Source organism: Athene noctua, chromosome 15 (genome assembly GCF_965140245.1).
Source record: "Athene noctua chromosome 15, bAthNoc1.hap1.1, whole genome shotgun sequence".
NCBI lineage: Eukaryota > Metazoa > Chordata > Aves > Strigiformes > Strigidae > Athene > Athene noctua.
In genome coordinates this window covers 9,700,196-9,722,066 of record NC_134051.1, presented here as the reverse complement: position 1 = coordinate 9,722,066, position 21,871 = coordinate 9,700,196, and the positions used below count along the sequence as shown (strand labels likewise).

Genomic DNA, 21,871 nt, shown 5'->3' with positions numbered 1-21,871 from the left:
CCTATTAATATCTTTCAGTTGCATTAATTTCTCTCTTTTGACTGATTCAACACTTCATTCAGTGTAAACACACGAGAGGCTTTAATATAGCCTGAGGGTAACGAAGTCCTCCACAACATGCTGCAGGCACGCAGGTAAGTTGCCAAGTGTGATAACTACGATATAGCACAATGAGGTGTTGAATATTCCCAACAACCATAAAAATATTTTCCATCTCTAATTACTCTCAGCTAGCCTGTGCCACCCTTATGCATTCTGAGCTGTGGTTTACTTCCTCACTATCTTCAATTAAGGAATGAACATTTTAATGTGAAGTGCTCTTTATCTACATTTAACTGTAGCACTTTGAAACCCTGGAGATCTACCAGTGTGGTTTTGTAGGAGACCTCTGCACACACACAAAAAGACCTGCATCCGTGAACTTATGATGTAGCTGCACACTTAGATGCTTTCAGAATATGGTTATTCTTCTCTTAAGCAGAGAGGGTGAAATCTCAAATGGAGAGATGAGAATTGTACAATCTTAGCAAACATGCAAGGGAAAAAATGAGAGGAAGAATTACCCTGTTGTATGACTGTTTCTCCTGCAATGTGTGTGACAGGGAACATGGCATCAAATATGTCACTGGAAAAACAAAGACACATTTATTAATCAATCAGACCTATTTCATATCTAGCTAGTAGACCTACCTTCATTGTTTCATTTAACCTTCATTAACAGATTTTGCAGAAAAAGAAAAAGAAAATGTTAGTTGTAATTGGAAAATGAGCCCCCGCTTGGCAAGAAATCAAAATAACTAGTTAGGCACAAGCTGTGGTTTAAAACTAAGTGAGACCGTGATTCACTGCATGCTATTTTGAAAGAACTCCTGAATTATATGCATATAGGCCACTTCTTATAGCACTGCACAAACTAGCCAGCCTATTTTATTGTCTAAGCAGAAAGATTTCAGATTTCAGCTGCGATTTGTATGTGTCACACCAGTAAGTGCTAGATGCCTAAACAGGAGCTCTCCTCTTCTGAACATCTGGCCTCGCATTTACAAGCAAAACCTGTTCCACAATACAGAGCACATTTGGAAAGGTAGATGGCTCTAAATTAATGTAGCATAAGAGTTGGCAAGAGATTGCACTCACAGTGCAGAAAAGGCCAAACACTGAAAATCTTAGTGAGTTACTCGTGAGAAGGGAATTTGACCAATGCTACAGAAACACCGAAGCTGCAGAAGAGCCTTGTGATTATTAATCATCGCTGAATTACACACCTTACTGTGGTCTCCAGCATACTGTCGCATATCCTTAAAAGGCCAGGCAGAGCAGTAAGGACGGAAACGCACCCTGCACCAACACTTTGGGCAACTTGCCCAAATCCAGTCCTTTTGTTTATTGAGGGAGACAGCAGGCTCCGTGGAGCCAGGGCTTCCTTTCCCCACATCAGATTTTGGGGAACTTATTTTCAGAAGCATGAACCACACTGAGACGGGCGCTCCCCACCTCTCTTCCCCTTCCTATGCATCAGTCTAAAGGGCTAAAGGAAATAGCTCCCCGACACAAACAAAAGGCAGCAAGGAGGAATCATTAATTAGTCTTTTCCCTGGCCTGATCTAGGAATGGTCCATCCAGGGACCACCAAAGACAACAGCGAGATGAAATACTTCAGCCAGGAATGAAGCAAAGTTCTCACAATTGTAATGAAGCACAAACAGTGAAGGAACCTAAAATTTCCATCAAAATAGCCAGAAGATAGCAAACCAACCCATGCTACGTTTCGATGCCTTATATGGGAAACACATATTGTAAAATCCCATTATTAGTTTATTTCCTGTTCAACTGTTCCAGAATTTATTCAGGCTCAGGTCTAGGAAATGTTTCACTCCTAAGTTCAAATTGGTCATGTCTTTCCTCTTGAGCAGCCAGAATGTTTTTGCTCAGTATCGTAGCTCTGCGTCAGCACCACTTGTAGGAGAACTGGGAGATTTCAAACCAGACACCTCCCACTGCTCTGCAGTACCTGCAAAGGATGCTTACCCCATGACCTATAATAAAATGATCTATTTTACCCCTGTTGTTTCATCAGGCCCACCCTGTGCTACTCCTGCTCACTTTCAGGAAATACCTCCACCACAGACAAAAAGCTTGCTCAGAGACTCTAAGGAGAAACCTCTTTCTCACCTCATTCTGAGTACCAATGCAAAGACATACAATAAATTATTCTGTATGGACTGTATTCTTAAATCCACTAAACTGATTTTTAATGATCTTGAATGGGTTCAGCATTTCTCCAGTTCAAGGGACTTCTCTGATGGCAGAAAGCATCCATCTGGTGCAGGCTGTGAAGCTCGTCCCTGTGCCAACCTTCAGCGTTCCCCACCTATAAGAAATGGGAGCTGAGATTCAGATGGGATGGGGGAAACTACCACGATGGTAGGTGCCGAACTGGAACAGCCACCGAGGGACCTTATGGTGATGAGGCAAGTCAAGCTGTTCTTCTGTAGCTCTGGGACCTGGAAATTCAGTATGACAGAGGCTCATTTGCCTCCCTGTGGTTTCCCCTTGGCTGTGCCTGGGCACCTCACCAAGCTTTAAGAACAGTCCTGCAGCCTGCAGAAGATTTACTGGAGGAAAAGCACTCTGCGTGGCAGAGAAGAAAGTCTTCAATGCGATATATCCAAAAATAGGCACAACACTGTGAATATCAATAACCAAACCAAAATGTGACTGCTTGAACAAACTTGGAAACCTTTTTTTTTTTTTTTAAATAGAAACACAGAGGAAATAACTACCCACAGTTTCATCCTTTCATCTTTGTTTTAAGGCTGTGTTTTATTTATAACTTAACAATTGACTGTACAAACAGTGCCCAATAAATTATGTATAGCACTGTACCCTTCTCCAAAATGTTTCACATTTAATTTCTACACCTTTTAGTTATATCAAAAAAACCCTCTTTAAAACTCACAGACTAAAACTTTCAGCTGATGGTGTAATGAACACAAAGTCTATTAGCACCAACAGCACTTTTACACTGTAGTAGTGTAGCAGAATATTAGTGCAAATATTACAGCACCCCATATACAATGTGTTTCAGAAAAGTCTTAATCTTACTAGACCAAGATTTGGATTTTTAAAGAGACCTTTGAAGGGCATGTCATCAAACATGAGTCTAAAATACATAGGAACACACAGATAGACAAGGTACCCGAAGTCATGGTGATGATGATTTACATCTCCAAAGTGAGACAAGGGCATATCTTTGATAAATAAATGTAAGTGACCAATAGTGTCATGACTGTCACTTGAAACACATAATGATTTTCTTCTACTAGTAGTTTCTTTCTACTAGGGAACTGTTGTTCTTAATCGATAAGGTTAGGCCAAGATCTCTCACAGTGATTAATGAGTTGGAGTGTTTCTGCTTTTGGATGCCCAATTTGATAATTCATTAAATAGACTCAGATCTCAGATGATACAGACCAGCAGGCAGCCTCAAAGTTTCTCAACCTACAAGTCTGGCAGCCAAGAACTGGGACATTCAGAATACCACCAGAGAAAACCACCCTTCTGGAAATTATCATCTCCTGAAGTACTAAATGCTTAAAGTCCCTGTATGAAATCTGGCTTTTGATTTAATTCAGACTAAGTGTAGAATCTGCTTGGAAATTTTTCCTATTGCCTTTATCCTCAGTGTCTAAAATAAACACAAAAATGTCACAAGGATCAGTATACCAAAATACTTCGAAAATTTGAAAAATTTGTTCCTGATCCACGCCAAAATCTGAAACTACAATTGTCATGGTTTAACCCCAACTAAGCACCATGCAGCCGCTCGCAGCACAACAATAAACAGACATATTTTCCACCTCCCCAGTAAACGTCCATGTGTCCTCGGTCTGTACTACATAGAGAAAACAGCTTTAAATACTGAATAAGTTGAGAAGTGGCTCTTGCTAAAGGCATAAACAAAATAGCCAAGGGCAAAAATATGGCCTGTTGTTTTTTGCCTGTACCATGCAGCTGTTTATAAGACATTCAAAATCATTCTCTGACCATTACAGTAGAAAAGCCCTTACAAATACAGTGCTGCAACCATCTCCCTACCAAGAAAAGACTGTAGCTGTGTTCTCCTACAGCTCTGCAAAAGTAGGTAGTTGTATTCCTTGGCTTTGAAGGTTTTGTTAAATACTTAGGGCCAAACACATGCATACACATTCTAACAACCAGAATTTTTTTCAAGCACAAACAAGTTTTATTCCAGCATGAACAGAAAGCCAGAAAATCAGTAGTTAAGTCTTCACGAAATGTTGAACTACCATGATTTCATCTGTCTGAGCTGTAGCACCAAGAACACAGCAGCCTCTGTCTTCTGCCCCTGCACCAGCTATTTAACTGTTGACACCGCCCGTGCTAGCAATGCTGTGCTCTGAATTGATATGGAAACGGTTTCATTTTTTGCCAGGATTTTTATGGTTGTGCTGTAAATGAGAACTGCTCAGAGGGATTTCCTTATGTTGTTGAAAATGTATCATTTGCCCTGTTGCCAGATGACTTATTCAGGTGATGGAAGAAGAAAATAGGGCAGCAGTTCTGATATTTCAGCTGTTGTTTCATGAGACTGCAACCAAGACAGATGCACTGCACCCAGCGTGTCCTGGGCTCAGCATCAGTACTTGGAGGGCTCTTTCTCACCCTCTCCAGAGCCAAAGCTTTTGACAGGTTTTGCAGTTTTTTCACAGCTCTCTACCTACTTCCAGAGGATCTGTATCTGGTTACCCACGGCACTTAAAGTCAAACATTTGTTCCAATCAGAAGGTATCAAGAGCAATTTTTGGCTTGGAAGTGTAGTTGCAGGCAAGACTGTATGTACCTGAATATCCACATTTGGATCCAAAGAGAGATGCTAGCAGGACATTACTAATGTTTTCAAGGGGAACTTCTGTACATTTAACTCCTTGTAATTTTTTGAGGGTATCATTAAAAAACAAATTACAAGAAAAGATTATAAGCAGCATAGAATATAGAGAGAGCAGTTAACTAGTCCAACAAAGTGAAACCAAGAAATGTGTTTAGACATGAAATCTCTATCTATTCGATCAAAAAATACCATCTGTCTTCTTAGGGAATATCAAAATTTAAAAGACTTTTTAAAAAGGTCAAAGATATCAAAGGCTTGCAGCAAGTTTTAACACATAAAGTGTCTTCCATGAGTGTACAGGAGAATTGCAGACAACTGTGATCAGACCTGAAATCACAGGGGCTGATCCTCTGCTGCCTGACATCTGTGATGACTTCGGGCCACCTGTCCAGGCTGAGCCAATTCCCTTTTCATGCAAAGAAAAACTCCACTAGAATCAGTGAGGCTGCAGCTATTTAGTCCAGCAAAGAGCCTATCACAGTTATTGCAAAATAAATATGATGAAACACTTTGCTGATTTAATTCAGTAGCATTTTACAGACCCCGTTTGCCAAGATGCAAATGACTGTACTAAGAGGAAGCCAGCAGAGAGGGCAGGGCCAAGGGGTTCTCTTTCTCACGAGAAAAAGTGAGTGATAAAAATAAATCATCTATCTGCTTTTACACCGAGGCTGCTTGGAGTTGACATGGAATATTAGATGGACAAAAAAAAATAATGTGCACTGTAGGTAATATAGCACTGGCAATGGGCAACTGAGAAGAAGTTGTTAAAACAAAGCGAGAGAAGGAGGATTCCAAGCACTTTCAGAACCAGACCATGGCAATGGCCAAAATAGGGAAACTATGTAAGACAATTTATCAGTTTCACAATCAGATTTCTTTCCAGCCCTTGCTGTGCTGGATGCACTGCAGGAAAGGATAAATGGAAGAGACAAAATGCATATGTGCTAGGCAAAAATGGAAAATCTTCGTTATACCTGCAGGTTATAATTTGTCAAGAGTTCAATCAGAACAATTTCATTGTGCAGGCAGACTCAGCCTTCAGTGTGTGTGCTACAGAGTTCTTTCTTCTTTTGCTATCACTCCAGCAAAACAAAGCAAGCCCGATATTGTTGAGGATAGCTTTAAAAGATATGTAGCTGCTCTGGCATAATTCAGCAAAAGACATGCAACATTTTCTTGGAGTGAGGCTGCCCTAGCAGGAAGATTCCAGCATTTTAAATCTTTCCCACTTACATACCTTTAAAGTTTAGTAAACAGAGTTGATAGTAACTCCACCTTTATTTAGCTGTAGCTCTTATAACTGGGTACTACTTTAAAATTTCTAAAGTTGGGGGGGGGGGGAATTCTCTTCCCTCGTATGTCTGAGATTTTCTTGTGATTCATTTCCTGAAAAGATAACAACTTTCTAGCAATCAGTCCAACAACCACTTCTCCTGCCCTGTAAGGATGAAGAGCACAGAATTTAAACCAAACTGGCTTCAATTAACATCTATGCAGTAAAGGAATAAATGCAGTACTTTACCACCGAATAAAATGCAAGGGTCTATGCTATGTGTAAGTATAAGGCTTCAATACATACTGCTTGTTCCTAGGAACACTGCAAGTCCTTGCTCACGTATAATACTGAAATCACTGAGAAACTATTACTATTTTTTTACTGACTACTGAGAATAAAAGCAATGCACCCAGGTAAAAGAAAAGATTCCTTTTTAGAGGTATTTAACAGCCCTCAGCTTACAACTGCTGTAATCAAATACATGGTGTCGCAGGCATGTACCTAAGAAAGAGAGTCAGTACTGAAGCCTTAACAAAAACATTACCCATCTACTTCTGTTAATTTCTTTTCATGTTAGGACAGCAACAAATTAATTATAGCAGCATGCAAAACTATTAATAATTAAGAATACGGAATTACTTCATTATAACGGCCAATGTTTAGCTATTATTACAATTTAAACATGCATTAATTTTACTATAATGACCATATAAGTCTTTGAAATTGGACATGTGAAGACATTCTGAATGCCAGGTTAACATTAAAGTCCATGTCTAATTCCATAACATTTATTAAGTCACAAGTCCACATAACCAATAGACATACGAAACAGAAAGAAATAAAAACCCGTCGTCTTCTATTTCTGTGAAGTATTTCCATTTTTACTGTTCTATAAAGTCCTTTTATAGGTACATTAATTACACCGAATGAACTGAACGCAACTTTGTGAGCAGAGCATCAGTTCATTTTACAGACTCTATACATCTATGTGCTAATGGTTCACATCATGTCCCACATGTTAACAATAGCTTTCAAAGAGAAATAGTTTCTGCGGGGTTCTTCATGTGGAAAACTATCTGCCATGGCCTACTGCAATAAGAGGCAAAAAGAGGGGCCAAGCCTTGTCCCTCGAGAGTGACAAGGTCCAATCCCACACCCCACCCCATTGCTTTTGCCACGGCTTCTTTTCCTCCCATCCACCCCACAGAAACACCGTTTCATTGAGGTCGTGTTGCCAAGGCCTTGGCTGTACCATGCTTGTCCAAGAAGCAGAGCTCAGTGGAAATGTAACTCAGGTCCATCTCTTACTTTCATCTCTACCTAACTTTTCACAGGGTTGAGGGAAGACCCACGCTTCCTTCAGGGAGTCTCAGTTCCAGACCCATCAGCCTGTTCGCATAAGAAGCCCTGTGACAAGGCACACGACGGATGCTGGGAGGTAGGGGAGGACATTACACAATGTGCATGTTAAGCCACATATCACACTGTGTCTAATGCCAGGCTGCAGCCATACAGCATCCCTTCCAGCAGAGCCAGCTGAACACAGGGCAGCTCTCCAGAGTCTTTCACGGCAGACCAGTTTCATAGGTTTTCATAGTTTGTAGTTCAAGGACAACTGCAGACTGGGCTGCATCAAGAGGAGTGTAGCCAGCAAGTTGAAGGAATTGATTATTTCCCTCTGTTCAGCCCTTTTAAGACAGTCTGGAGTACCATGTCCAGTTCTGGGCTCCCCCATACAAGAAAGACACTGACAAACTGGAGCAAGTCCACAATGGCCACCAAAATGGTCCAGAGCCTGGAGCATACAGCAGATGAAGAGAAGATGGGAGAACCATGTTTATTCTTGTATGAAAAGACAATCAGGGAGATCTTATTGCTGTCTACAAGTGCTTAATGAGAGGGTGTAGAGAAGTTGGAGCCAGACTTTTCTTAGCGGTGCACAACAGAAGGATGTTAAGGCAACAGACACAAATGGGAATGGAGGAAATTACCACGTGATAAAAAGAAAAAAAAAATTCACTATGAGGGTGGTCAAACACTGGAAGAGGGGCCCAGGGAAAGGGATTGTTTTCAAACTCAACTGGGCAAGGCTCTTGGTTAGAGCAGCCAATTTTGACCGGACCTGCTTTAAACAGGAGGTCCGAGTCAGGATGTCTGGAAGCCCCTTCCACCTGCCGGGAGCCCAGGGTTTGGCACCGACCTTCTCCCACTGGGAGAGATGAGGTGGTCCTGAGCTCAGCCGCAGACACAGGGGAGGCGGGGGAGCGTGAGTCAGGAGGCCAGCTGGAGGAAATCCCATGCATAATGCATGGAAAATATGCTCTCTGTGTACTGATGTAGGAATATCTGCACGCTTCTGCATGAATAATTGCAGTGAGACTGTATCCCAACTTCACATCACTAATACCACTGCTCATCAACAAAGTCTGTGCATATCAGAAGGCCTTGATTAGAAATTAGGCAACATGGGGTTTTGGGGAAAAAAACAGTTTGCTGAAACTGAATATTCCTGTGGAAAAAGGCTGATGTCATTTCCCATGTAAAATGTTTTAAAAGTTTCGAAACCATCTAAATGTCCTACTGTGATATCTGCAGAGGATTTACTTTTCACTATGAAATTAGTTCAAAATTAAGTTTCTTAGTAAAAGTTTAAAACCAAAATTGTTGAAAATGATATTTCAGTTGAACTTAATCGTATTTGTTTGCTTGGTTTTTTGCTTGTGAGCATTCTGAAGATTTTCATCTTGGAACGAAGATTCAAGATGGAAAAATTTAAATGCCAAAAGAAAAACAAACAAGCCAAAAAAAAAAAAAACCCCAACCAAAAACCAACAACAGAGAAACTTGGGTCAATAAAATACACTTCCTACTTGGTTATGATGTACAAATATATATACACACATATAGAGAAACACATATACTAGACTACACAGGCTTCTTTCTGTTTTAGCAGGTACAGGATGGTGATTAGGAATTCTCTCCTTAGCCAGGTACCAGACTCTAATGTAAAGATAGAGACATTTATGGATGAAGCTATATACTATAAGAATACAGCACTGCTGCAAGCATCCTCTACTGAAGCTTTTACTTTGAGAAAGTTCCAAATACATTATTATTAAAAGCACAGAAGGGCACTGTAACAAAGTCAAAGGTGTTATTTGTGTGCACTGGCATTGTAGAAGTGACCTGGGAAAACACTTAGCACCATGACAAACCATGTACTGCAGACAAAGTGGGCCAAATTCATCACTGGCGTCACCAAAATGAGATCAGTGTATCTGAGCCGACTAAAGGATCACCCTTTAAGTCACAAATGACTACATTTTTCATTCTACGTAATTAATTACTTGTCTCTTTCTCAAGCATTCTAGAAAAGGTCAGATACCACATTGAAACAAGTATTTTAACTTAATAGCTGAAAGAAAATAACTTCTAGTGGGACAGAAACACAACACCACAAGAGTAACTATCATCCCCAAAATAAATCTCTGTTGTTATTAATATGAAGCAAATTCCAGCCATGATAAAGAGTGACCATAACAAAGTTCCCATATTTGAACAATTTATTCCTTCTGGTACTTTTACATCTCTTCACTCTTTAATTTCAAGCTCCCTCTTCTGGACTATCCCAATGAAGCTAGACAGTCACTACACACTACTCCTCATCCCTACTTTAGTATTCAGGTAATACAGCTAAAGAAGCCCTTGGTAAATGGCGCTGGCATAGATCACTAATCAACATGCCCCACTTTCACAGTTACTACAGCTGAAGTTCTTTGCAAATGTATTAGTATATGCTGCAATTTAAAGAGCTCCCAGAGGTTTGCAGTTATAAATGCAATATTATGTGACCTCTTGGAGTAGATGATGGAGGAGATGTCCCTCAGCATTGGGACACAGGACATTATATCCCTAGGGATATCCCTATATAGGGATATAGGACATTATATTAAGTAATGAACTATGATAAACTGTATTTCACATGTACCTACGTAAATATGGAGAAAAATATACTATGTACATTGTGTTACTGTTCACATTATGCAGTAAAGAGAAATACCTTCCCCACTACAGTAATAGCATTTTTTGTTTTGCCTTTGAGATTGAGATGGAGGACATTCTTTCATGAAAAAGAAATTAGCAAATTGTTAACAGAGTAAGATTTATTCTAATACGTCATTCAATCTTCCTATTCCTACAAACAAACTGTTGGCAGTTAACTTAAACTTAGGCATCTATTTACATTATTTTAGTTTACTTTTTTTTTGCAGTCTGTGCAAGAATCACTTCTAACAGTTTTCTATAAATATGGTAAAATTAAATTGTATTTGATAATTGTGACTGCTCCTTCAAATCATATACTTACTGCTCACATACACTATTTTTATGATTACAGCTTCTGCACCTAAAAGAAAGGCTAGAGCGCCACATGATAGCACCTGTGCCTGGCAACTGTATCAGCACAAAAACAGATAAAAGATAAGAATTATCAGGTATTAGAGTAAAATCTTTTCCTTTCTGTGCCTGGTGGTCCTTGCCATTAACATAAAAATCAGGATACTGCTAAAGAATGACACGATGCTGAAGAATGACAAGATGCTCAATATAAATTAAGTTAGAGGGGTTTTCTATCATGTTCATAGAAAATAGTTCTGTACATCAGGGAACTCCTAGGGTAATTCTGGTAATATGAGTACCAATATATAGTACCACTGGAAAACCTTGGAAGCGATTAGAGACTGAAGCCAAGGCTCTGCAGAGTTGTAGTTCCCGAGACACTCAGCAGCGTGCCTGCTGCGAGACAGAGGAACGCATGCTGCAACTAATCAAGCAGTGTTTGACATGCGTCTCCTCTGGCTGACAAGCACATAACATACGGCTGCAACCATCTCCCACATCTTGCTTAATTAATTTCCATCCTTGTTGTGTGCTCCCACACCTGGAGATATCAAACAGCTGTGTATAATAAAAACATTTTAACCTGTGTTAGTGGATAGGATTCAATTTAGTTTATAATTGGATCTGTAAATGAAATCATTATAAAACAGCTGATAAAGGTTCCCAGGAATGAGTCAGAATTATTTTTTTAGAAGTGTGTAAATCTAGTGTTAAATAGCTGATGAATAAAATTCATAGCTGACACAAAACCACATGTCCACAAGCACTTGCTTTTCTATTTGCATATCTATTATAGCTTACAGACATGTGCAAACTCATACACCCACACATTTTCCTTATGTTTTCCCTAAGTTTATCATTACTCCCCTTCATCTCTGATCCACAGCATTTCTGAGATATAATCTTTTACAATAAAATGAAATAGAGATAAAATTTCTCTAGACAATAAGCTTTTTTTGTAGGAGCTTTTTAGTGAACTATCACAATTAAGCAGCTTCATTTTTTACAGCTCCACTAGTTCAAAGAAGTAGAAAATAGAGATCGATCAGATCAGATGCTACATGCATTTTTTCTTAAGTGATCTGTATTTGCAGGGGTCTGACAGAAAGGGAGCTTTTTAAGCATGAAGAGCTGTTTAAATCTATAGATGCACTTTCTTCCTACCTATATAAATAAACTCAGACGCAGTTACATTACTTTGTTCCACCTTTCTCAGTAATTTTCTTTCCAAGTCTTCACCAACCACTAAAATGTACATCAAAGACATCTTGAAGACACCCAGCAATATCACTGGCAGCAACACCTGCTACTTCGAACCTCACAGCACTAATTCCTTAGCAGTTTGCCGTGTTTCAAAAACCTGGCTAGCAAACATGGCACTAATCTCTTTCTTCTGCATTCTGCTGCAAACATTAACAAAATCAAGAGTGCCTGTTAAATTCTGCAATGTAATGTGCATGGGTCTACTTTTATCTTTCCACGGCGATAGCAAATGTGGAAATCTCAGCTATGTTGGTCTTTCATCAGCATTGCCGGGATGGGAGAGGGGAAAAAGCAGTGTTGTATATGCCTTCCTGCATATCTGCAGTACATATTTTAAATGCCTGGTTGAAAGGGAACATGAAGAATTCGTTAGGCAGGCTGGTGGATCAGGACTAACACAGACGTTTGCGGTCACTCTTACTCCAAACCTTCAAACACCTTTTGCTTGGCTCTGCTAACTCTGTGTTTGCCTTCACGCTGGTATAATTTTTAAGCAACTTCCCAGCAGGAAAAATTATATTTTATGGCATTAAATAAACAAGGACAAACTCAGCCCTGAAACAAATTGCAAAAAACCCCCACAGGAGTACATTATCACGCGACCAATGTTGCTTCCTCACAACTAAATAAACCTCCTGGTTCACAGATTTCTGTTTAATTTGGCCTCTGGCATGACAGAAAGGAATTTTTTGCCCATTTACACAACTCTATGAATCAATCGTTGACAACAGTAAGCTGCTCTTCCCTCTGACTTAGAGGCATGCACCGAAAAACAGCCAAGTGCTGTGCTTGCTCTATCAGGTCTCTCGAATAAACCAGTTATGATATGGCCTGTAGCATACAAATCCCTCTTTAAAAAAAAATGCTTCACGGTTCCTTCTCTTGAAGACTTGATGTATCAGCAGGTATAATTGCTCTGAATCTTGAATCCTGGCTGGGTACGCTGTGGTGAACTGCTCCAAAACCAGCATCTTAAAATACTCTGTCTGAAAGCTGAGAACTAGTTTAGGTATAGGTTTAAAAAACAGTTTAAAAAAAAAAATTAAGATTTTGCTGTTTAAGAAACATATCTCCACAGGTTTAAATATATTTTTAATGCAGAGCAAGCAAGCTTTATCTGTGTTGATATGAAATTCCAAAATACAATACATGGCAGAAATTTCTATACTAAAACCCACTTAAAAATAAATCCAATTAAAGGGAATATATAGGACAAGAGAACAACTAATTCCTTGTCTTTGCCTCTTTTCAAGGAATATTCATATAAATCCCTGGTCTGACATTTATGCCGTTTCATGTGACAGGGATCAGAATTCTTCATAGCACAATGTTTTAAACCATTTACCCCGACAGCACCTTTATAACAAATAATAGAAACCTCTCTGCATTCACAGAACATTTTCTATAGGCTCACAAAGATTTAACCCTGCAAGCTTTTATCCATGTGAACAGTCAGCACTCATACTTGAAATAAAAGGAGTAATTTAATGAAAAGGGGGTGGTAGAATCAGGGATTTGGAGTGAGAACATTCTGTGAAGAAGAACATTTATCTGTGCTGGTGAAGTGGCTTGTAATCACAGGTATTATATATGTGCTTTGTAATGCAATAATAATAACAACAAGGAAAATTTTGAGCTCAGTGCCTGAATTAAGTAACTGTCCTGGATCCTTCAGGCTGCTTTATTTTAAAGAGGGTTTCACAACTTGTGGACCCACAACACATGCGTCCTTTACATGTTCCTGTGGCCACAGGAGGTGGAAGAAGGTCACAGGTGTTAAACCCCACTTTGCATCTCACTTTTTAAGGGGAGGACATCAGGAGAGACCCCACCCATGACTGAACGGCTTGAGATAACATTTAGATGAGATGTTCCTGTCTAAGTATACAGGCAGGACAGAGCAATCTCTGTGTGTGTTTAGGGGTGAGAGCCTGGAGGACTCACAAAGCAACAATCCAGACTTTGGGACACCTCAGTTTGAATTTAGAATGAGATGTTATCACACTAAATCAAATGCAATTTAAAAAGAAAACTTTAATAAGAACACTGCAGACAAATTTCATCTTGGTGAGGGTCAAAAGAGAGGGGAGGATGAAAAGTGTTTCTTAAATAGAGGAGATAAAGGTGGCAGGAGATAAAAAGGTCAGACTAGGTGGTCTAAAGGTCTCTGCTAACCCTAAACTTAGTGACAGATACAGAAAAGCAAACACTTGATCTCAGGAAGATTTGCTCATACAAAGAAAGTCTTGAAAAAAGACCAGAAGAGTCAGCTATCAAAGCAATGCTTATACCTTAGTAGTAAGTAAATACATGATGAACAGCACAAATACACACTGGTACTATGGGCCACCTCCCTCTCCATTTGAAATAGCAACTTGCACACACATTCCTGAGATTCTCCTCAAAAACCAGACCGCACACTTTCTGCAACACCTCAACAGTAATATCAGTGGTTATTAAAAAAAATCTTAAACGAATAAACAGATCTGAAAAATAAACTACCAATGTGCCATAGGATTTGTAACATTAAGTTGACTTTTAAAAATAGACTAATACATGCAAAGGTCACTAAAATATTTATATTAATGATGGAGCTGAACACTAAGCAGATATTGACTTCTGTTAAGGTGAACCTCAAGATTTATTGGCCTAAGAGGTAAACATTGACTGAGATAAATCCAAGGTCAATATTTACTACCAAGGACAATAAATCTTGGTGGACTATGAAACATGAAATAAATAAATATATATGTACATTCATAGACACAAGGATATCTACAGATATTTACACAAATTATTTGGAAGAATGATCATCAACATCATTTTTTACGGCATGTTTTCTTAATTATGATAGAAAGAACAAATGAATAATTATGAATCAGTGTTAGATATATCTATTTGCATATGTCAGCACTGATGATACCTAAGGGTGACATTTCTGCTTCTCCAAGTGACTCCCTTTGCCTACTGAGCTGGGTGAAAGGTTTCTTAAGACACAAAGGCAAGTCAGGACCTTAAATGCAAATTAGCTGCCCTATTTCCATCTTAGCCTGAGAACCCATGCTTGTAACTTAAGAAGCTGAGTTATATACAGCAAAGTAATCTGAATAATTGTCAAGCTCTGGACTTATCAACCAGAAAGATTTCTGATGGAGCACTCCTGAATTCAATGCACCTTCATGTAAGGTCAAGTTTTGTCCCATGCAAGGCAAGCGCAGGAGGGAAACACGTGGATATTCTGGAAGCGTTTTAACAAGAGGCACTTTTACTGTAGTTGTGGTCAATTTTGTAAGAGCTCAGGACAAAGATGTATCAATCAAACTGAGCAAAATAAATAAATAAAAGCATTGGATGACTTTCAGAGTTATAGGCTTTTTCCTTGAACTAGAAAAGCAAATAAATTTAACAGGGGTGCTGACAAAAGTAGACCTTCTTCCTCCAAACAGTATACAAGATCTAAGCCAAAAGGAAACAGATGACTTTGTGTGTTTGTAGGAAGTGATTAGAGAAGATAGAACTTAATTTATTAAGATGGGAGATGGTGATTCTTTTGTTGACTTTTCAGGTCAAGTGTTAAAACCTTCCGCAAATAATGCAGTAGATATGCTACAACTAAGCCTTAATGGTTCAGGAGACTGGGCTTTTTTGATACTCTAAGTAGGTTTTTCTTGTTCTTTCAACAATTGTTTTGGAAATCCAAGTGAGAGAAATTTGCAACCCTTTTCTATGCCTCCTGGTGACCTCCCCCTTTGCAAACTGCACCAGCTCGGGCAGTTGGTTTGGACCAATATATACTCACCGTCCCAATGCAGGACACTGCCTAAAGCCAACGGGGACAGCTTCCACATGACTTCTGAATTTTTTTCTATGTACCCAATGGATGACAGAACAGGCAAAAAAGAAAAAGGAGGAAAAAAAAGAAAAAAAAAAAAGGAAAAAAAAAAAAAAAAGAAGAAAAGACAGACCAAAGTGCTCTAAAAAAAAGTATTTCATTTATCTACCAGCCTGACAAGTCTCAGGGAGGAATGCGGCGCTGCACAGGCAGTGCTGGCCACTGGGTTTGCAGGAAGGAAGAGCAATTTGAAGTGCTGGGCAGGAAAAGGCCTGTTAGCACTGTTACCTTTAACTTAATCTTTAATCTCCTCCTATGCCTCCAACTTGTCACCACAGGCATTAATCACCTGGCAGGTCTTATAGCTGTCTCAGGCTCATTTATATTATTTGTTTTAATGGGCTCTCTCATGCCATCAGTGTTCGGTGGTGTATAGTTCTGCCCTTATTTCCTGCTGGCAGTTTTGGTCTATCAAAGCAATGTGGTTTATTTTTACGCAGGTTTCCCAAGGCTACAGTATAGCCACAGGTTTCAGTGATCACAGTTGCCCTCTACAGAGAGTAATCCAAAACAATCCATGAAATATTATTGCTCCAAATATTTTAGAAGCCACTCAAGTCTCATTAATATGAACACTTTGCATTTAATTAAATTTTATTAATGTTCTTAGTAATTCAAGGAATGGCAGAATGGCTGCACTCTGAAGCGGGATTTATTTTTTAGCTTGCAAAGAAAGGAAAAGCAATTTTCAACTCCACAAAAATTGGAACATGGAGGGAAGATAATAAACTGACAAGGAAAAAACAAAATGTCTTTGTACTCTTGACTTCCAATTCCAGATGAGATCTCAGGCTAAGTGTTCTCTCGACAGACAGAATTGCTATATAAAACTTATAGCCAAGATTTGCAAAATCGGAAGCCGAAAATTCACATTTGTGAGTTTTCAGAAGAACTGATAATTTCAAGACAGTCCTGTTTAGGAAAATATAATGCCAAAATAGACTTAAGTAATAAGCACAACTTGAAAACACTCAGCAAAAGGACTGTTGTCTCCTTTGAGTAGAAACTGTGTCCAGAACAGGCAGATCTTGTTTCTCCCGAACTATTTACCCCTGTGAGGATGCTCGTAAAAGGGACTGTCAGTCAACAGCAGTAACAATTAGAATATTCAGAATATTTACATTGAATGTCACTTTCACTTTGAAATAGTGCCAGATAATTTCTCTTAAAATTAAAGTTATTTTGGCTACTGTGAAGAGTCCACTATGGATTCTTAATGCAATACAATCTATATTTTATATGGTGAACTCATTTATATGGTGAAACATTTTATATGGTAATTATTTCACAGCATGCAAAATGATGAGGAAATAATGAGGAAAGCTTTGGATGAAATTTTAAGACAAGGAGTGATTCAGTGACCTGTTGGGAGAAAAAAATGAGAAGCATAAACCTCTTCTAGTCTGATTTTTTTAATTAGAAATAGAGATTTCTAAAAATACTGTCTACTTCACTAGTATTTTGAGGGGGAGATAGCCTAGTAGTTAGCTTTCATGCAGCTGAAAACTAAATCTGTTAGACATCCCACAGTCTGAAATTCTTATTCCAAAAGGCTCAGAATGGTATATTTTCCCTGATGTGAAATCAGGATTGCAGTGTGAATGTCTGACCTTTTATTAATCAACTCAGAAATGACTGAACTTAAAGCCACTTTGTTCATCATCTTTGATGGCTATAGGTTGATGTCACCCAAGGTAACCTGTGCAGATAGAGATTCACCATTAATTCAACTGCAGTAATGCAAGGCTTAAAAACAAATTTTGAAGGCAAGAATAATGAAAATCATAGATGTAATTGGAAAATGAGACAGACTGCAATATCTACTTTCTCCCTTTATTTGATAACTGATATTCTAGGTAAAATAAATCAATCAGTTCTTCAAGGAAGCATGTTCAGTGCTATGAGGGAAGCTGCTGGTTAAAATGGGAAAGTTGATTAGGAAGAAGAACCGTAAAGTGTTTAAGGCAATAATTTAAGGTAGATTAACAACAGTTGATATTGCAAGTGGAAGAACAAGCCCAGAGGTAATTTTATTACGAATATTTTAAGGCCCAGTCTTAAGAAGTGGAGATGCTGTGTTCGCAGGTATTGCACAGAGTATCACAGGAAAAAAGTGGATGCTTTTGATGACTGAAGCAATAAAGTTAGAATGAAATTTGGTAATCTAACATGAAAGGCCATGCATGTTGAAGTTACAGCAACAATTTCTACTTTAATCTGAATTTATTAAATCACTGGATAACTGTAAGCTACCCTTTTTACCCTTGGCTGGGGAAAAAAGCAAAACGACCCTATATCAGTAGAAACTGGGTTGCTTCCAAGTGAGCAAGAAAGTGTTAATGCCATTGTAAAAAGCACTTCTGTAAATGATCTCACTTCAATATCGTGCACAATTCTAATCAACCATGTGCAAAAGAAACAAAGAATTCAAAAATATGTAGAAAAAAGGTATTCTGGGGTTAGATGGAGAGCCTGTCTTTTATAGAAAAGAGTGTGAATCATTTACAGCAGTAAAATAAGCACAGATACCATTTTAGTTTATAAATACAGAGATGAGAGACAAGGGAAGGGTGAACATCAGAGATGAAAAAGAGTTATTTTAACTAATGGACAATGAGGGCATAAAAAATCAACATATATAAACATTTATTCTGGAAATGAGATGCTCTCTTGCCATGGGAACAGTAGTGTTATGGAGCAGCTTTCCAACAACTGTAGTCCAATAAACTGGAGAAAATAAAAATATCTTCATTTAGGTTATATCTGAGGGATCATATGACTTGGTTTTCTACAGTATCAGATGGCTGAACTCAATGATTCAGGAGAACCCTTTCAGAATGTATTCCCAAAGACAAGCAAAAAGATGTTTCCTAGCAGGGCAATGAAGAGTAAAACAAGTGCAGGATTGCTGTCGGAGAAGATTTCAGACACTGATTTCTGACAGCCTACTCTTGTAACTGAGGCAAAATAGCTGGAAACCTCATCAGATTTGTTCCTCTCAACTTTTTAAAAGATGAGAGGCAGTGCCAAACACTCAAAACAATAACGTCTTGCCTTTATAAACAACCTTTAGTATCACTGGATATAAACCAGAGACTTGGACATCTGCTGAGCATGCCTATTGGATTGGCATCAGTGCTCTCCCCCTGGCTCGCACGGAAGGTGACGGGGTCAAGAATGAGACATCTTGTTCTTCAAAAACAATCTTCCATTTTGCCACTGGTAGCTTTCAGAATCCACCTCCTTTATAGCCGAAGCCTGTTTAATTTTGCCTGCCTTAGGGGTTTTTTGAGCATCCTCTAGATTTCAATTAGAGCCGGAGAATCTGTCTAACTGCATGTGTTGTGCTGAATTACTGACTACCAGGAGACGTTTGGAGTTCGGTCTCTTGGCACGGCCATGGGTAATGCTGTATGTCCTGGTACATACTGGGAACAGATTGTCTGAGACTACTGTAAGAATTTCATTATTACACATGTAGCCTGGGACTGCCTTTCTCACTGTTCCACCAAACATCCTTCTCTAGCCTTTAATCTATCAGCTAATAAATGTTATTTTTAAACTGCACTAGCCCTCTCCATATTTTGCACATCCCCACCAGAGATGCAGACAGCCTTTATCCAGACAAACATGCTGGATGGACGAGGAATGCAAGGAACGATATCATTCCCTATCTTCTCAATTTTCCCCCTATTTTTCCACCCTTGCCAGGAGACAACCTTACTTGGCATAGCCCAGCATCATGCTCAGTGAGATGCAGAACAAACCAGTGCCATGTGCCACGAAGTGTTTCTCCAGCTTCAACTAATGGGATGATTAAACCGAAACAGAGTTGTGGATAAACACAGTAACTGGTAAAGACGCTGGGTGATTCAATCAGGTCAAGAGGGAAGGCAGGCATTTGGGTACTGGAACAAGCAGTGTGAGATCATTAACACCCAGCTGATGGATTAAAAGAAAGGCAAAGGAAATCTCTGAGGTCTCCCTGTTTCTTCCCTTCACCGGTTTGAAGACCAGACAGAAATACGGGCATGTGTAGGGGAGTGTGAGCTATTTTAACCAAAACATTTCATCCATCCCTAAATATGGTCACAAGATTTTAGATACTTGGCTTACTCTTAAACAGTAAGATTCTGAATTATCTCCAACTGTGTAGGCTGTAAAAGAAAATGCATAAACCAGCAATCCTGCAAACTCCCTAGAAACATATTCACTGCCAGTTTTTCCTCTGTAGCTGTTATATTAATCAGTGTCTTAGGAAATTAGAATGCCCTGTGATTATATCTCTTTCAAACCTAATAAGCAATGCTCTGCAATTAACTTCAACACGCTCTCCTTAATGTCATTATCTATCATCTACAGCTTTGAGATACACCAGAGGAAAATGCCAAAATTATGGCACCATGTATATGGATTGCATTTTCTTTTCAGTGAGCAGCAAACACCAGTATTTCAGTGGCATCTTGGTTACTCTCTTAAGATTTCTAACCCAAATGGAAAAAATGTGAAAAGATCAGCTGTTCTCAGAAATATTGCCAGAAAAACATATTCAAGGGATTTTGCCTGAATCGGAACTCAAATAATTTTCCAGAATCTAGCCCTGAACCAAAACCCAAGAGATCAGCCCAGATTTCAGGCTTCAGTTTTATATCTTACCAGATATTCACACACAAGTTCATCCTTCACAGCAACTTACATGCACATGTGTATAAGTGTAAGCGTACACACAGTGAGTGTGACACTGGGTGTAGTCAATGGATGTTATTTCGGTACTTGTAAATGTATATAGTCTCACAGAAACATCTCTCCTCATCTGCCATATCAAAGTGCTATATATATGGAATGAATGCTATAAGGTATTATCAACATAAATTTGGAATAGTCAAGTTATTTATAAACAGGCTTAGTAATATCAGATTTTAATTGACAAATGCTGATAAAAATGGAATTTATATTGCCTTTCAAGACTCATGAGCTAGAATTATTTTTTTTTTTTTCTGAAATTGAACAGATGCCAGAAATAAATCAAAAATTGCAAAGTGGAAGAGAGATGTAAGGCAGTGCGCCGAGGGCCGGGAGGAGAAGAAAAGTGGAAAATTACCAGAATGTAAAACTGATGGATTTAAGAGAGAAAGTCAGAGTGGCATCACTGTGGATACCAGGGGAATAGAGATAGGAAGAGAATTAAAGTTGACCAGAAATTATAATCAATAATGTAAGTCAGGAACTAAAAACATCCTGTGAGTTAAACCCTGAGTTTTCAAAAAAATAACTGCAATATCCTACCAATCACCAAATCTCCAAGTGCAATAGATGGATTTTGCCAAGCAACATACATAGCAAACATGGGTGAGTCTTCTCTCATATCTCATTTTGAAAAGCAAACTGTTATAAACTTGCTTTAATATATGACTTTTAATTATGCTGATTTTTCATGCCTCTGTGACTGAAATGCTGAGTCACTCCACTACCAAGAGGCTTAATCAGAGAGCAAAGAACTAAATACACTAAGAAATATAAAAGAAAAATCAGAAACTTTCAAAAATGACAGTTAAGAAAATATAGTTTTTAAAGTCATGTACCTGCAATATATGCAATGCTGCATCAATGAAATATTATACTCGTGCATATTAAATCAACAAAAATAAGGAAAGGAAAAAGCAGACTCCAGTAACAAGAAAACATTAATTGAATCACATTAAAAATACTCTATTTTATGTGAGACTTCCAGTACTATGAAAGGCAGCCAAGTTTAAACCGCTCACAGAATTTGTAGAAATTAATGAGTGACTTTCTGATTGAGTTAGGTTTACAAAAGAGCTATCTAAGAGCACAATTTAATTCTCTCCTACCAATATTTTCTGTTGTTTTGCTCCCAGTCCACAGCTCCTTTACTTTGGCCGTCAATTTAATATCGATTAATTCTTCTGCTTGTAGTAGCTCCCATTGACACCCACTGAGCTCCTCCAGATCATAAGAGCTGCTCACATAGATTCACTTTCAGGATCAGATACTCACTTTGCAGTTTTATTCATCAACCACAACAGCATCCAAAAAGTGTTCAATGTAGATAATGGTTACTTACCTTTCTTAATAAAAAGCCCAAAGCACAACAGGCAAAGAGCAC

General features: G+C 38.7%; 1 protein-coding gene across 1 annotated transcript in view; it reads right to left on the bottom strand.

The window, feature by feature from the left end:
• The window catches only part of PRKAR1B (protein kinase cAMP-dependent type I regulatory subunit beta), a 99,487-nt gene that overhangs the window by 42,186 nt on the left and 35,430 nt on the right, over positions 1–21,871 (bottom strand). The window contains exon 5 of the mRNA XM_074919407.1: positions 564–625. Coding sequence (XP_074775508.1) covers positions 564–625 — 62 coding nt within the window. The remainder of the gene's footprint in view (positions 1–563; positions 626–21,871) is intronic.